The sequence below is a fragment of the Brassica rapa genome, chromosome A05 (assembly GCF_000309985.2).
Source record: "Brassica rapa cultivar Chiifu-401-42 chromosome A05, CAAS_Brap_v3.01, whole genome shotgun sequence".
NCBI lineage: Eukaryota > Viridiplantae > Streptophyta > Magnoliopsida > Brassicales > Brassicaceae > Brassica > Brassica rapa.
In genome coordinates this window covers 25,673,637-25,689,874 of record NC_024799.2, presented here as the reverse complement: position 1 = coordinate 25,689,874, position 16,238 = coordinate 25,673,637, and the positions used below count along the sequence as shown (strand labels likewise).

Sequence of the window (16,238 nt, the reverse complement as noted above, 5' to 3'; positions counted from 1 at the left end):
GGGCGTTTTGCATGAAGTCACCATACTGTCCTGTTGATTTTTGATCAAAGAACCAAGGACAGTAACGTATACACAATTTGAAGTATATTTTGTCTGTTTTATTTAGGTTACATAATGCAACGTTTTTGTTCCACGAATGCATCTTAATTTTAATTGATAGATTTCGGTAGTATTTAGCATTTACAAAACATGAACAGAGCGCAAACTGTAACTTCTGACTTTTTTTGCGTTTATAGTCTTTTAGAGGACGTCGTCGAATCATATTTTCTAATCTATATGCTTAGATACTGGTACATACGTTTTTTCATTCGAGTTAAACATTTTGGTGTAAGTCGTTGTGAATCACAACTTTTGTATCTTTTCGATTAGTCTATCGTAAAATAGTAGTTTTTCCGTTTCAAAATATACATGTTTTAAAAAAAAAAATTGTTTCAAAAATATATATTTTAAAAATTTCAATGTATGGTAATCAAGATTTCATATTGATAAAATATATTAATAATAAATTGTAAACTTAAAAAAAGATTATTGAAATTCTATTGGTTAAAAGTTATGAAGAATAATTAGTTACAAAAAAATAATGCATGGTAATCAAGATCTCATATGTTTTCTTAATGTATAAAATTTCTAAAACATACATCTTTTTGAATTAGAGGGAATATTGTTTATCATGAGTTAGTTGAAGGTATAAGTTAAGGATGTGTCTTGACATATAAAGCGACTTCTCCAAAGGGATAATGTTATTATAGTTCCAAAGCATTGAGAAATGAAAAAAAAAAGAAAACACTTTTATTCTAGCCAAGACCTCATGAATCTTGGTCAATCACAAACTAAAGAAGAACTGAAAAAGAAGAGATCGAAACATTGAGACTAAATCAAATCCTCAAGAAGATATAGATCAAAGCTCATCCCTCTTGATCGTAGATGGACGAACACCTTGGCTCAGGAAGTCTCTGTAATACTTGCCCGATTCTTTCTCAATACGTGTAAGGTTATTTTTGAAATCAATGTAATAGAGTCCGAATCTGCTCTTGTAACCTTCATTCCACTCGAAGTTGTCCAACAATGACCATATAAAGTATCCTGTAACATTTACTTTGTCGATGCTGCATATTTTACATAGAATGTTCTTATTAGATTACTTGATATAAAAATGGTTACTCTTATCATATAAGCAAACTAAATAGGACATACCAAATAGCTTCATTCATACTCAAAAGATGCCTCTGAAGATAATATTTTCTGTTGTGATCAGCAATACCAACTGCAACTGAATCGGTTTCCCCAAGGTCTTCTCCATATCCTGAAAAGATTAATCTATTTAATACTTGTTTTTTTTAAACCAAGTGAAGATAAAAAAAAAGAGAGCTAACAATGATGATATGAGAGAATGTAAAGTTACCATTTTCCATGATCATAATTTCAGGGTTTGCATATTTATCCTTGATGTACTTCAAAAGACTTCTAAAGCCTCTCGCAAAAACTGGTAGCTTACCGGTGGAAGGCTGAAATACGACAAAAGGTGAAAGTATAACGTTATAGACGCATATACAAGATTTATCCAACTTTTAGTTTTAGTAATTTAAATCCTTACCGTGCTACCAATGGTGAATTTGTCTGAATTCTTGGCTGAAAAGAAGATCAATTTTGATCAATACCAAATACAAACCTATTTGTTTGATTTGTTGCGCCATCGCAATTTCAAGTTAAGGTAAGAAATAAAAGCTTACGTTCCCAGGAAATAAGAGAATCTTGCTTCCATCTTGGCTTAGAATGATCTGGATTCTCGACATGGTTTGCAAATGTGGACGTGTAGTAGTTGAGGCCAACGAAATGGGCAGAGTTTTTCAGTTTTGCTTTCTGCGCAGCAGTAAACTGGGGCAATCTGTGTCCAACAATATCTTTCATGATCTGTGGATAGTCCCCATACATAGTAGTATCCAAATGCCTATAAGAGAAAATATCAATCAAGAAATAATAAAATTATATTAAATGAAAAAATAAAATAATACTCCTTCCGTTCCTAAATGATCCATGTTTTAGAAAAATATTTGGTTTCTAAAAGATCCATATTTTACATTTTCAATGTATGTAATAATAGAAAATTGTAAATTTCAAAAACATTAATTGTGTTTACTGAATTTTAATTGGTTAAAAATCATAGGAAATAGCTAAACACAGAAAATCATACATTTATTATCAAAAATTTTAAGTGTTTTCTTAATAAGTGTGAAAATTCTAAAACATAGATTATTTAGGAACAGAGGAAGTATATATTAGCACCCATTATTTACAATGCCATCAACTGCCTTACCATCCCAACATAAAGTCAAGTGCACGGCCTATGGATGCACCATCTTGTGAATCCTGAAAGTCATGTGGTTCGAACCAAGCTGGACTGTGTGCGATTCCGACCTTTCCACCTTTACACTGTCGCCATAATAGAAAAAGAAAATAGTTTATATCTTAAAGACAACGATGGTAAAACAAGTTTGAAATTAATCCCTACAATGTATATTCATAATTAAATTACCTTTTCACATTGTGTGAAAGCTTCAAAGGCTTCTGCGTGAGCGTTAAGAAGGTTATGACTGACTAGGTAAACCTCGTATCCGGATCGTCCCCCTTTGCACGTAGGATCTACGTAGTCAGAACAACGTCCTGGTGCCTTCTTGCCTACGTCATAACCAGCGTGAGCGAAAACCCATGGCTCGTTGAAAGTGATCCAATGTTTCACTTTATCACCATATTCTTGGAAAACAAAATCAGCATACTCCCGGAAGTCTTTCCTGCATATTTTTTAATATTGAGCTATTTAGTTTAACACGTTACTGGTTTCCACAATATATATTATTAATATTCGCTGTACAAAAAAGACAACTTACACAATCCTCTCACTTAAAAAGCCGCCATATTCGTCTTCTAAATCTTGTGGAGTGTCCCAGTGAAAAACAGTCACAAACGGAACTATACCTATATTACATAAAAATATATATATATTTGTTAAAGAGAATAAGAAGGTACGTAACTAATTTCATCAATTTAAGGATATGTTCTGAAAAAATAAATAAACCATTTCTTAGGAGCTCATCGATGACGTCGTGGTAGAACTTCACACCAGCTTGACTCACACCTTTCTCCTTTCTTCCATCTGATTAAACATTGTTTTGTTTCATTAATATTTTCTAACAATCATATTATAATGCAAACCAAATTCGATAATTAGGACTCAATTAAATTAGTGGTTGGAAGCACATATACTCACGAGGAAATATTCTTGTCCACGCGATAGAGAGTCTGAATGCATCGGTGTTTAGGTTCTTCATTAGCTGAATATCTTCCTGCGTACATTCGTTTTGAAGAGATACAAATTTTCAACATCTATTATTACAGCAATGATGTACTAACCAATTGAATAAGACTTACTAGATAGACTTTGTATATAATTTCTTTTAAGTTTACAAATGTATACCTTATAACGATGGAAGAAATCAACGGCCACATCGCCATTATCGTTTTTGCATTTCTCTGTAATTTAAAATTAAAGACTATTCAGATCAATACTTAAAGTACAGACGAGATAAGAAAATGAATTGAAGAGGCACTAACCTGGATATCTCTTACAGTAGATATCCCATAAGGCCGGTCCACGACATGTTTCATTCACTGCACCTTCAACCTTATAAATCACATAACGAAATGAGTTGATGAGTTTAAGTAATGGTATATAGAATTATGGTTTTATTTTCTGTTTTTCCAGTTAATATCATGTAATAAGTAAGATACTAACTTTTCCCATAACTATAAATGAATGGAAAATGGAGTCCACTTATGTATATATTGAATTAAAATAGACCGCTGTATGATCTACATTACAATATAACGGATTACATATTATTTATTGTATAATAACACATGGAAAACTTTTCTTATGTGTCAAGAAATGTACATGGAAACTTATATCGTACCTGATATGCCGCTGTAGCCGTGCCAAATAAGAAACCCTCAGGGAAACTTGCCCGGCTAAGTTTGGTGGAAGGAGGGCAAACAGGCCCGTCAGCTGTTGCCGGAGAGACAACAATGGCTAGGAGCAAAAGCAGCCCTATGAGAGGAACTTTGTGCAAAGTCATTTTTGTTTTTGTTGTTTTTGTCTTCTTCAAGAAAGAAGTTTAGGATGATTCTTTTACATCTAAGTGGGGTTCTTTATATAGTGATTTCCTTTCACTTATTGATTTCTAAGTTTATGTTATTTTAGTATGCCAACCAGGCCCGTTAAGCATCTTTTGATTTTGTGCTCTGCAGATCCAGATCGAGTTTCGATTAAATCTTCATTGATGTGTGTTTTTTTATATTGGAGTAACAGTAATCAACCTTCACTCCACTGCATCTTTAAACTCATAGTCCAAGTGCTACTACTTGTTAGGTTTAGTTTTTTTTTTTCATTTACAAAAAGAAAAAATAAATACAAATCCAAACCAGACATAGTCCAATAAACATTGGTTTTATTTCAAAATTTTAAAATGTAATCAACATAAATTTATTTAAATTGTTTAAATATATTACAATTTATACAAAAAAAAATTCTCAAAATTATAGGACCGGTTTAAACAGATATTTTTTTTTTTGCTAAAATTTGGTGAACAGATATTAACTATCCAGTTTCTCTAGTGCCGTCTATTCACGATTCTTATATCAATGATTCATTCTCGAATCTGCATACCTTATTTAGCTACTCCTCGTTTAGTTTTCTCTACTTTCCTTTTATTTTCTGCAAGTTGAGCCGAAACCAAAATAATATTGTACATAGGATGATTCATCGCACGATCTCTTTGGTTATTATTATATATATATGTAAGATGATCCATCGCACGACCTCTTTGATTATTAGTTTTATATAGGATGATTCACCGCATGATCTTTAATGTTGATCACTAATTTAGTTTTTCAGAGTTTGGAACATATAATATCCCGCGTGTCTAACGTGCAGCATATATTAACATGTGACTGAATATTTCGTGGTGCAAACTCCGAAACAAATAAAGTTTTTGAAACTAACAAATAAAGTTTTCACGTCGTTATGTAATTAATACGATTAATAATAGTCCTTAACACCATTTATACTTAACATGAAGATTTTTCAGTACAACAATAGCGGTGAGTGACTCTATACTTTGTTTTCAAATTTTGAAGGTGTATTATTTACATTTGCCGTGTTCAACGAGCAACAATAATACTACTACTTTGCCATTTTACAAAAAAAAAAAACAATAATACTAGGGTAACTGCTACTTAATCTTTATTGAATCCTTCCGTATTTTTTTGTGAAAAATGAAACTTTTATAGATAAATATGACTACTGTTTGTAAAAGATTACTTTTCTCTTTTTGGGGCTACGAAATTTCATAACGACTAGGTTAGTTTCTCGACCGACAAACCTCTTCAGAATTTAGTACAAAAGAAGAATGGATGGAACATTCGTCGGATTTTACTCCGATGGAGAATAGCATTGAAGTAGTTAGTGCAACTCTCAATCTTATCACCTGTCATGCAAAGCAATCTAGATGATCTACACAGAAAGGAATTATCGTATGATCGTATTCATCGTAATATAGTTTGAGCGGTGGCCGTAATATTGGCTGAAACAGAACACAGTCATTAGGAATAGAGGTCGAGTCTTTCGAGATTCTTTAACTTTCCCTGTTCGCTGATGTCTTGTATCGGCTTTGGTTTAGGCCTTCGAGATTTTACTAGTTGACTAAGTTTTGTAAGCAGGTTCAGATTCCTTTATAAACTCTCAACGCGAAGCTCTTCTCCTTTGAAAGTATCGGTAAAAATTCATCTCCTGATTCTCCATTCTTAATTGTGTGTATCGGTTAGTAAACTCATGATTGTCTGGTTCAAATAACTTCCTTTGTCTGACCTAGATAATTTCCTTGTCAAATTTAAGCTTGTATCAGATGGACTATCAATAGGCCTTGGGCTTGAACTATGTAATTTTTAATACTCTTTTGTTTTTGTTTGTTTTGATAGAAGCCCAATTAATAAAAGAAAAGAAAAACATTATAATCTATTTTTCCGTACCAAGACATTATAATATATAATCTTCCTTTTACATTTTTCCTACTGAAATACATTAAAATGTATGATTGTTTATGTCATTTAGCTCATTGAGTTCCTCGAAAGAAGTAGACATAGCACACAAAATAGTGGAATTAAAGAAGTGAAACTCTAGAAGACGATTAAGTTATAAGTGTATCACTATAATTTCTTAAGAGAATCTCTCATCAATTTTTTTTATGAACTTTCAACTTTTAAATACAAACAAATTTTTCTTATAATTTTAAAAGTCGATTTACAAAAAAAAATTGAGAATTCCACCCACAAAAAAAATTCTTTAAATCGATAGATTTCTAAAAGTATATAATATTGTGGATATCTAATAACATATAAAATTCCTCACTTCATTAGTAACACAAGAGCAGTTTGTCACTATCTTAGGTGACTAAGATAGTAATATATGCAGAACTTTTTTGTCCTTGCTATCAAATGTTGATCTCAAGTGAGAAATGTATACAATTAATTTGAAGAAAAATTCTCAGGGTTAATAAAATTATTTGAAACCAACTAATGTACACTCATATCTAAAAGGCCGATTATTATTAATATTTATTGGAACCAGGGGAGTTAAAGACCTGCGACCAGCAACAAAGTAAATTAGTCTTTTCCAGCTGCTGATAGAACATGGTTTATATGAGACCCATACAAATTTTAAATTCTAACCCTAATTAGAACGTAATTATCAAAATATCAGCATCAACATGGCAGGAGGTTAGTGAAACTCTCCTGGTTGTGGAATGGCATAAGGTGTTCTGGTTTAAAGGAAGGATACCCAAGCATGATTTTCTCGTTTGGGTGCTAGCTCGTGTTAGACTTCATGTCCCATTAGAGTGTCCGCTATGCTCAACCAACATGGAATCTAGGCAGCATCTTTTCTTTGATTGCGCCTTCAGCTCAGAGGTTTGGTCTTTCTTCTACTCAAGGCTCCATCTATTACCTCCTTCCTTGCTGGATGATGGTATCAGATGGTTGAAAGACCCGTCTAGAGACTCCAACATTGTGTTTATTGTGAGACTGGCTTTCCAAGCTTGTATCTATGGTATTTGGAGAGAAAGGAACACAAGGCTTCACTCTCAAGTTTCTAGACCGGCTGCGGTGGTGATATCAGAGATATGTCTCATCCTACGAGCCAAACTAGACATCCTATCTCGGGAGCAACGGAATCTGCTTTCAACAGTAACCTATCTCTCAAACTGGTCTCTTCATTTTGTCTAATTTTTTGCTATTGGTAGCTTATTTTGTCAATGCGAATCGTGTGTGATTCGAACTGTTGGTGCTATAATCCTGCGGGATATATGTAATTGTTTTTACTTTTTTTAATGAAAAAAAATATCAGCACCAAATAAGGAGAGTGTAGCAATTGAAAATTTTCCATTGCTTCGAAATTTTCCACCTTGTAAACTATTTTTGCTGTTGATATTATATGATGCATCTCATATGATGCACTGGAGGTAAGATTAATCCTAAAACCACACCCACCCACCCACCCCCCCCCCCCCCCCCCCCCCCAAAAAAAAGTTCCCTATATATACAAACTAAACAAATCAATAATCGTGAAAAGAATCAGTTCAAATAATGATCCGAGGGAAGATCTCTTTAGTATATAAAAAGCAACAAGAATAAACAAGAAAAGGCAGTCAAAAGAAGTCGAATATCATTTGTCTAGAAAAAAGCATAATCCTAAGTTCTGATCATTGGCTCATAGAGAACAAAGAACCTTTCTCTAATGATTTGATGTCTCATGCTCCCTCCTTTTACTTTTCAGGCTTTATATTCCTTGTGATTACGCAGAAAACACTCTATGCGAATGAAGTGGTTGTAATAAAATAATTTGTGGGTTCATTAGATCGGTCGACATCAAAACGTTGATTAATTACAATATATATATATATATACAAAATAGTTGCCAGTTTAGAAACTAGTTTTGAGTTTAGCTCCATGAAATTTACCAATGTTTAACATGCTGCCGCATTCAATTGCTTTTTTTTCCTTTAGAATTCTGTTAGGAACCTCACATTTAAAATAAGAAGGGCTTTCAAATAATTAATACTAGGTGGATGCCCGCGGTTTTGCGGGTTTGAATGTTTTGTAACAATATATATATCATAATTTTTTTAAATTAAAATATGTTTTTATCATTATGTGTTTTTGTTAAATATTGTTTCTACGAATAATTGTTAAAATAGATAAATATGACTATTTTAAATATTTTTTGATATTTTGTATTGATAATTGTACTAAATTTAGTTATGCATAATATTCATGATTCAATTTTTAATAAAATTATTTATGTTTTGAAGGTATATAACACTGAGACTTTTGAAATATTTTATATAGTTTAGAAATACTTGATTGCTAAAAATGATTTTATGAAGCATTATATATATTATATAAATCACATATTTAATTACCATAAATTATTTTGTGCAACTATTTCTAGAACTAATTTTCGTACTCATAAAATAAATAAAAATTGAAAATCCATTAACAAATAAACTTATAATATTTTTTCTCAAACTTTACATGTGATCAACACCTAAGAAAAAATCAATTAAGTGATTTATTGTTTAATATAAAATGAAATTTAAAAATATATTTTATAAATTAATTTATAAGCTTGTATAAATAAATTAAAACCTCTTATCATAATTTAAAACATATGATAAGCAAAGATAAACAATTTTATAAATGATTTATAAAGCATCTATGAATTTTATTAGATATTAATAGTTATTATAATTCTTTATATAAAAATATAAGGCTTTATATAAGAATATAAAATCATTATATCAGACTTTAATAAACTTTTTTGTTTACTATTTTTTGTTGTTTATAAATATATAAAAATTGATCAAACATTATTACTCTTTTTATAGTTTCAACAATTAGTTACCATAAATAATTATTTGTGATATTATATAGATTGTTTGGCAAGTGATATTACCTGTTTATAGACTTATTTGTAATATTATGTAGATCAATTTATAACAGTTTTTTAAGATTTCATATATGATCGACACATAACCAAAAATCTCTTAAATGACTTTTCAATTAATATATAATAGGATATATATATAGATTTGATTTTAAACTCTTATAGATGATTACAAACTCTTATAATAATTTAAAATATACAATAACCCAAGATAAATAATTTGATGAATGTTTTTCTAGATGATTTATAAATCATATAATATGAACTTTAGAAGATGTTAATAGTCATTATGATAATTTATATAAATATAATGTTTTTAAATAAGGATATAAAATGATTATATTGATTTATATAAAAGGTTTGTCATTTATTATTTTATGTAACTTTGATATATAAAAAAATGTCAATTAATTTATCTTTCTATAATTTCAACAATTAATTACCATAAAGCATTATTTGTAATATTATGTAAATTATTTGACAAGTGATATTAATTGGTTATAGACTTACTTTTTTTTTAGATCTAATTAAAATATATAAAAGTTAAAAATCGTCGATCAATCAAATTATAACAATTTTGTAAGAATTCACATATGATCGACACGTAAGCAAAAATCACTAAAGTGACTTTTCATTTAATATATAGTAGGATGTAATATATATATATATATATATATATATATATATATATATATATTGTGAATTCAAAACTCATGATTTTTAGTTCCATCGACCTGTCATTGACCTTTTTATATTTGTCGACACAACTTTGTATTAAAAACCAGCCTATATAGAGATTTAGTTTTGAATAATACTAACAAAAAAACAGTTTTTAAGCAAATTACATCACATATGCAATCAAATGACTTATTTAATTAGTTTCATCGTTTTAAAAACAAAACAAAATATCATTTCTGAATTTAAAATAATGTTTTACAAGGAGATCACATTTGTGCGACAGAAACTCATGTGAAGACAAGCTCAAAAACAAAAGATATTTTCTACTTATGCTCTGTCCCTGGACCCTATCATACTATCATAACAAAGTGAAAGGTAATTAGTTTCGTCTTGATTGAAATAAAGTTTACGTTCCGTATCCAAACTCACAACCACACATTTTGCGAAAGTTGTAAATGATGCCTTAATAAATCTGAGTTAGATATAAGAAACTCACATAGAAATCATATATACACATTTTTTTCTAGTAGCAATCAAATATAGCTATCCTCCTAAAGACGCTATAATTTTTCGAGGACAAATTCTACATCGATCCTAGTATCCTACGCGTAAGTTTATAGCTCTAACATTTACTTAAACAAAGCTAAGATTAAAACATACAAATGCACGATAAAACCTGAAAACATGTATATGCTCTCATAGCATTAAACCTTTCGAATAAGCATCTTCTCTCACATACTATTTGGCCTCACAATTTCCTAGTAACTTAGGGCATCCCCATTGAGAGTTCAATGGGGGAGTTCACACGGTTTTCGAAAAAAAAATATTAAAATAAGTAAAAAAGGTGAATCTGTCTCTTGCAAGTTCACTGCACTGAACCCGGGTCAACACTGTAGCGCGGGTCCCACGGCGCGTGGCGACCCGCGATTGGTCCGATTAATTTTTTTTTTTTTTTAAACAAAATTCAAACAGAAAAAAAATAATAAAAAAATGCTTTGTGAACCCCTCCCATGGGGTTCACTGATGTACATGCTCTTATCAACAACGAAAACAAAACAACAAGAACTCCTAAAACGAGATCTTTTAAAGATTAAAAAAAACGAGATCTTACAAGATAAAAGCAAATGAAAGAAGTTATGCATCTATATATGGCGAGTATTGGTGAGGACCGGGTAATCGGCATCCTGAGGTTTAAAGTTTAATTGCATAGCTAGGCATATATATGTGTGAGTCAGCGTAACTTTTAATCCTCGGGATGCGGATTACCTTCTCCTTACTTACAATACGTATACGGTGACACGATAACGAATAGGTTAGTTTGTTTTTAACATCATTATTTGAGGCAAGTGAAAAGGAAACTGATTTCACGATAATATATTAATTTTAACACGTCTTTTTCAATAGTTGATATGTGAATCAAAGTTTCGATGAATTCCAAGTATTAATGCAGTTATGTAATTTTATGGTGATTAGATATGCTTCCAATGAAATTCCTGAGAGTTATACGTTTGATATCAATTTGAAGTTAACATGCAATATATAAAAAACAATTAACACCAATGTAACTTGCATATATCATCTGATAATATTTATATAAGTTGAGATAAGTAAAAACTTTAATAACCAGCAGATGCTATACTAGCTGAGATGATAAGATAGGGTGACGAAGAGTGACGAAAAGTGTTTTTTTTTATTGTGCCATGATTTTAGGTGTGGAAATAATACTCTTAATACATTAACATCACAGAAAATACTAAAACATAGATATTTTCGGAATAGAATGACTATAAAACACTAGTAAATTATTCATGTAATGACATAGATCAACGGTTGTTTCATTTTCTTGTTTTGTCGTCTTGGAACTGTAAATTTTGATTAGAGCCATCGCAATTAACGAGTTGATACATTTCATTTTTTTTTATGAAATCAATTAGACAATCCTCTCACCTGTTCTTCCTTCACCATAGTGCTAAATTTTCACAATTTTCCTTTTTTCATATTTCTCTTTATTTTTACAGAAGAAACCTAAATATTATATGAAAAAAAAATAAAAAAAAACCCTAAAACCCAGGATGATTATTCCGATCGCGTATCGAGACACGGTCATTAAAGCGAGTACAATTCCCTGTCAAGATCTTACATATGCAGGTTCTGGCTAAAGGGTTTCTCAAATGCTCAAGCACTAGGAGGGCATATGACCATCCACAGAAGAGTCAGAGCTAATCGCATCAGACGAAAGCTTATGGAAGATAATAAAGATGATGGTGTCCAAGAGTTATTTATCAGAAGTTGTCTCTCTAGACCTTAATGGCTTAATGAAAAACAGCAACAAAGACGCTTTTGGCATGTGATGATGATCAAGAAAAAGATGTGGACAAAGATACAAGTCCTGGTAAGAGTTTTGGGTTCAAGAAAGGAACCTTGATGATACTATAACGATGACGGAAAAGCCATGGAGGTTTAGCATAGATGGATCAAGTTCAAATCATCACCGTGGAGATGAAGACATCATAATCTCCTAATGAATCATACACTGATTGCATTGTTATGTGTATATATCAAAAGGAAAATAAATCTTGAAACATCAAACTCTGGAATCCGTCTACTACAAAAGGATACGTATAGCACAATTTCTCTATTGAAGCTATGCATGTAAAGTCGTTTGAACATCTAAGATTCCAAAATGTTCATGAATAATATAGTTAAATGCTTAAACATGTATGTTATGCTTAAACCAACTTAGATTTATATCTGCGACCGTGATATATAATGACTGATAAAGCAATGGATCAAATTTGAAGGAGCATGCATTCTGGTGACGCCATCAATGACGAATTATTCGTAACAACCTTCCGGTTCGGTTCGAGAATCTGTTAGAGCCCCGGTTCGGAGAAAACGCTTCGGTTTTTACTAAACCGATAATAATTAGAAAAAACGCGGCGAGAAACCAACAACAACTTTAGCCGAACCAGTTCGGTTTAATTTCGATTCTTCTAAATTGAACCGGTTTGATCATGTTAAATTTGAAAGAAGTGCCAACGAAGGCCAGCACAAGCACCCATCCTAAATCCTCTGCATCGTCTCCATCGCTGGTCATTCCATTATTGAGGAATCTGTTTCCTGTTTAGATTCCGAGGGACGCTTCGCCGGAGCTCGTAGTGTGGTGTCCCACGGCGGAGAGAGATGGCTCCCAACGATCCTAAAAACGGCGGCGGTTTCTTCGCGTCTCTTGCTTCCTCGATCTCCAATTTGGGATCGGCCATGACCAAATCAGTTAACGGGTGAGGTTTTTGAGATCCGTTTTTGTTAAACCCGGATCCGCCACTCAGCTAGATTCGTAATGCTAATATCAATTTTGGGTTTGAATCTGGAAACTTTTTGGTTTTGGTGTCTCTCCTATGTTCAGATCTTCGTAGATTTTGTTGTAATTGAGTTTGGGTTTACGTAAAGTTTAGACCTTTGTGGATTAAGCTTAATGGGTTTTGTTGTGTTTTGGATTTGATTCTCAGTTTGGTTGGTTATGAGGGACTTGAAGTTATTAACCCTGAAGGAAGTACAGAAGATGCAGCTGAGGAAGCAAACAGAGGAAGGTGGAAGCAAGAGGTATGTATATATAGATATACTCTGTTTCACACTCCTTGTTGTCACCAACTGTTGATCTAATGATCTTTGAACACAATGCTCAGGATCGAGATGGTTATTGGAAGATGATGCAGAAGTACATAGGATCTGATGTCACATCAATGGTGACACTGCCTGTGATTATCTTTGAACCAATGACAATGCTCCAGAAAATGGCAGAGGTTTGAGCTCATGACAATACCTGAGTTTTGTTCCTGTCTTGTAATCCGATGATGTTTGATGGATATGTGCTCTGTTTCTTGACAGTTGATGGAATACTCGCATCTATTAGACATGGCAGACCAAACCGAGGACCCTTATATGCGCATGGTGTATGCGTGTAAGCACATCTCTTCCCTTTCTTGATTTATGCTATGATCAGTGTCTTTTCATTTAGTTTATGTGTCCTGTGTGGCTGAATTGTAAGAATTGACCTTTTAACAGCATCATGGGCTATCTCTGTGTACTATGCTTTTCAACGTACCTGGAAACCGTTTAATCCAATCCTCGGAGAGACTTATGAGATGGCTAATTACAATGGTGTTAACTTCATATCTGAACAGGTCAGAGCCATTTCTTTTTTAAAACAATTGTCAACGACTCAGTGTTTTATCTCCCAACTTCTCCCAGATTACTGACGCCATTACTCTTGTTCTCAGGTCAGCCATCACCCGCCAATGAGCGCTGGTCATGCTGAAAATGAGCATTTCACTTATGACTGTACTTCAAAACTAAAAACAAAGTTTCTGGGCAATTCCATTGACGTGTACCCAGTAGGAAGGTAACCACAGCTGCTGAATTAACATTCTTTATTTGTTCATGATCTTGAACAAGTGCGATGGATCTGTGATGCAGGACACGGGTGACACTTAAAAGAGATGGAGTGGTTCTTGACTTGGTACCTCCTCTAACCAAAGTTCACAACCTAATCTTTGGACGAACTTGGGTGGATTCTCCTGGGGAAATGATCATGACTAACCTGACCACAGGTGACAAAGTCGTGCTTTACTTCCAACCATGTGGCTGGTTCGGGTAAGTTCCCTTCACCGCAACCTCATCTTCCTGTTTTTTTTATTCCCATTTTAAGCTCAAAGGAATGTGCATGTACTGTCTGAACAGATCTGGTCGATATGAAGTGGACGGATATGTCTACAACGCCTCTGAGGAGCCCAAGATTCTCATGACCGGTAAATGGAACGAGTCCATGAGTTATCAGCAGTGTGACGGTGAAGGTGAACCTCTCCCTGGCACCGAACTGAAGGAGGTTAGGCAATTTTTCTCCAGCGTCATCAACACACTTCTCTTTCACTTTGATGACACTCTCAATGTTGTCTTTTGTTCATAGGTCTGGAAACTCGCTGATGTTCCAAAGGATGACAAGTATCAATACACACACTTTGCTCACAAGATCAATAGCTTTGACACTGCCCCGAAAAAGCTGTTGCCGTCTGATTCACGGCTACGACCTGATAGATACGCACTAGAGATGGGCGACATGTCCAAATCTGGCAATGAGAAGAGCAGGTATGGTCACAAAACACTTGTCCTTTAGGATCTGAAAGTGAAGTTGAGCTAATTCTCATTACACATCTTGTTTATATAGCTTGGAAGAGAGGCAGAGAGCTGAAAAGAGAACTCGCGAAGAGAAAGGTCAAAGCTTTACTCCCAAGTGGTTTGATATAACTGAAGAAGTCACTCCTACACCATGGGGGGATCTTGAAGTTTATCAATTCAACGGAAAGTACTCAGAACATAGGGAAGCTGCGGATAGCTCTGAAGATAACACCGACCCTAAGTCAATCCAGTTCAACCCATGGCAATTTCAAGATTTGTCTACTCAATGAATCGCTCCAAAAGATCAAATATTTTTGATTACAAATGTTGTAATTCTTATTCTCTCGTAGTTACAACAAACTATGCTAGCTTTTCTTAAAGTTTACAACTTCTATTGTTCTTTTATATTTGATTCAAATCTCTCTTTCATCCTCATTGCCATAGCTATCTTCTTCTTCTTCTGCCTGGTGAGTGATCACACTCTCACCAAACCATCGTGGAGGATCGAAACCAGATCCACCAAGAGGATTGCAGCGGCAGAGACGCCAAGTGGTGAGAACAGTGCCTTTGAGAACTCCATATTTTTTGTAAGCTTCCATAGAGTACTCGCTGCAAGTTGGAACGTAACGGCAGCTTCTAGGTAACACCGGCGATATCTCCCCTGTTTTAACCGAGAAACGCCATTAGCCACCTATGAAACACTCTTACAGAAGACAACAATTGCAAAATGGTAGGTTTTTGATTACTCTTGTAGAATCTCAGCATTGCTAAAGCTGCTTTGACTCCCACACTCTCCTGCTCTTCACCATCTGAACCCAACCAATTAGTCCAACACATAAAAAGAAAGGGAGAAACTTTATAATTGAGATAGAGGAAAGAGAGACCTTGAGGAGGTTCAGGGACTGGACTCGAAGGCGTCGATTTCGCAGATAAGCAACGGAGCTGATACTTGTTTGTCTGAGGAAGATGTTGAAAGCTCAGGCGAGACGTATGAAGTTTATGAGGATTAGTGTTTTCAGAGATCAAGTGGGTTGCGGAAAGACGATGAACGGAGACGACGACCGCCATTAAATACAAAAAAACTCAAACAGACGAGTTTTTTTACGAAGAACAGAACACACTTCCTTTGTCTCAATCTCTGTATGCTATAAAAACGACGACATTAGCCCATTACCACATGGGCCCTAGATAATGGGCTTATAAATAGTCAAATACAATTGGATCACGTTCCAAATAGCCTTAAAACAAAAAAAAATTATGAAAAATTATTTTTATTATTGTAAAATTAAATTATTACAACGAACAGTCAATATAGTGTGTCGGAATCCAGTTT

General features: G+C 33.4%; 3 protein-coding genes across 4 annotated transcripts; 1 reads left to right on the top strand and 2 right to left on the bottom strand.

Moving 5' to 3' along the window:
- Window positions 1-688: 688 nt before the first annotated feature.
- Window positions 689-12,508, bottom strand: LOC103870763 (beta-glucosidase 23-like). The gene is made up of 13 exons (XM_033292027.1): window positions 3,950-12,508; window positions 3,610-3,666; window positions 3,473-3,528; window positions 3,266-3,341; window positions 3,074-3,151; window positions 2,886-2,973; window positions 2,534-2,789; window positions 2,315-2,430; window positions 1,731-1,948; window positions 1,595-1,629; window positions 1,403-1,505; window positions 1,195-1,303; window positions 689-1,106 (listed from the first exon to the last, which is right to left on the bottom strand). Exons 1-13 carry the CDS (start codon window positions 4,128-4,130, stop codon window positions 899-901), a joined length of 1,581 nt encoding a protein of 526 aa, XP_033147918.1. The 5' UTR covers window positions 4,131-12,508; the 3' UTR covers window positions 689-898.
- A 243-nt stretch (window positions 12,509-12,751) lies between these two features.
- Window positions 12,752-15,334, top strand: LOC103870553 (oxysterol-binding protein-related protein 3B). Its single transcript, XM_009148690.3, has 10 exons — window positions 12,752-13,011; window positions 13,240-13,333; window positions 13,417-13,533; window positions 13,619-13,691; window positions 13,796-13,914; window positions 14,011-14,132; window positions 14,207-14,383; window positions 14,471-14,615; window positions 14,697-14,875; window positions 14,955-15,334. The coding sequence occupies exons 1-10, from the start codon at window positions 12,914-12,916 to the stop codon at window positions 15,193-15,195; spliced, it is 1,365 nt and encodes a 454-aa protein (XP_009146938.1). The 5' UTR covers window positions 12,752-12,913; the 3' UTR covers window positions 15,196-15,334.
- On the bottom strand, window positions 15,197-16,214 carry LOC103870554 (UPF0161 protein At3g09310). Of its 2 annotated transcripts, none has more exons than XM_009148691.3 (3): window positions 15,790-16,214; window positions 15,652-15,714; window positions 15,197-15,566 (listed from the first exon to the last, which is right to left on the bottom strand). In XM_009148691.3, the coding sequence occupies exons 1-3, from the start codon at window positions 15,971-15,973 to the stop codon at window positions 15,319-15,321; spliced, it is 495 nt and encodes a 164-aa protein (XP_009146939.1). In that variant the 5' UTR covers window positions 15,974-16,214; the 3' UTR covers window positions 15,197-15,318. The 2 variants fall into 2 exon arrangements, with proteins under 2 accessions (XP_009146939.1, XP_033147910.1); XM_033292019.1 differs by having other exon boundaries at window positions 15,652-15,716; window positions 15,801-16,214.
- Window positions 16,215-16,238: the final 24 nt, after the last annotated feature.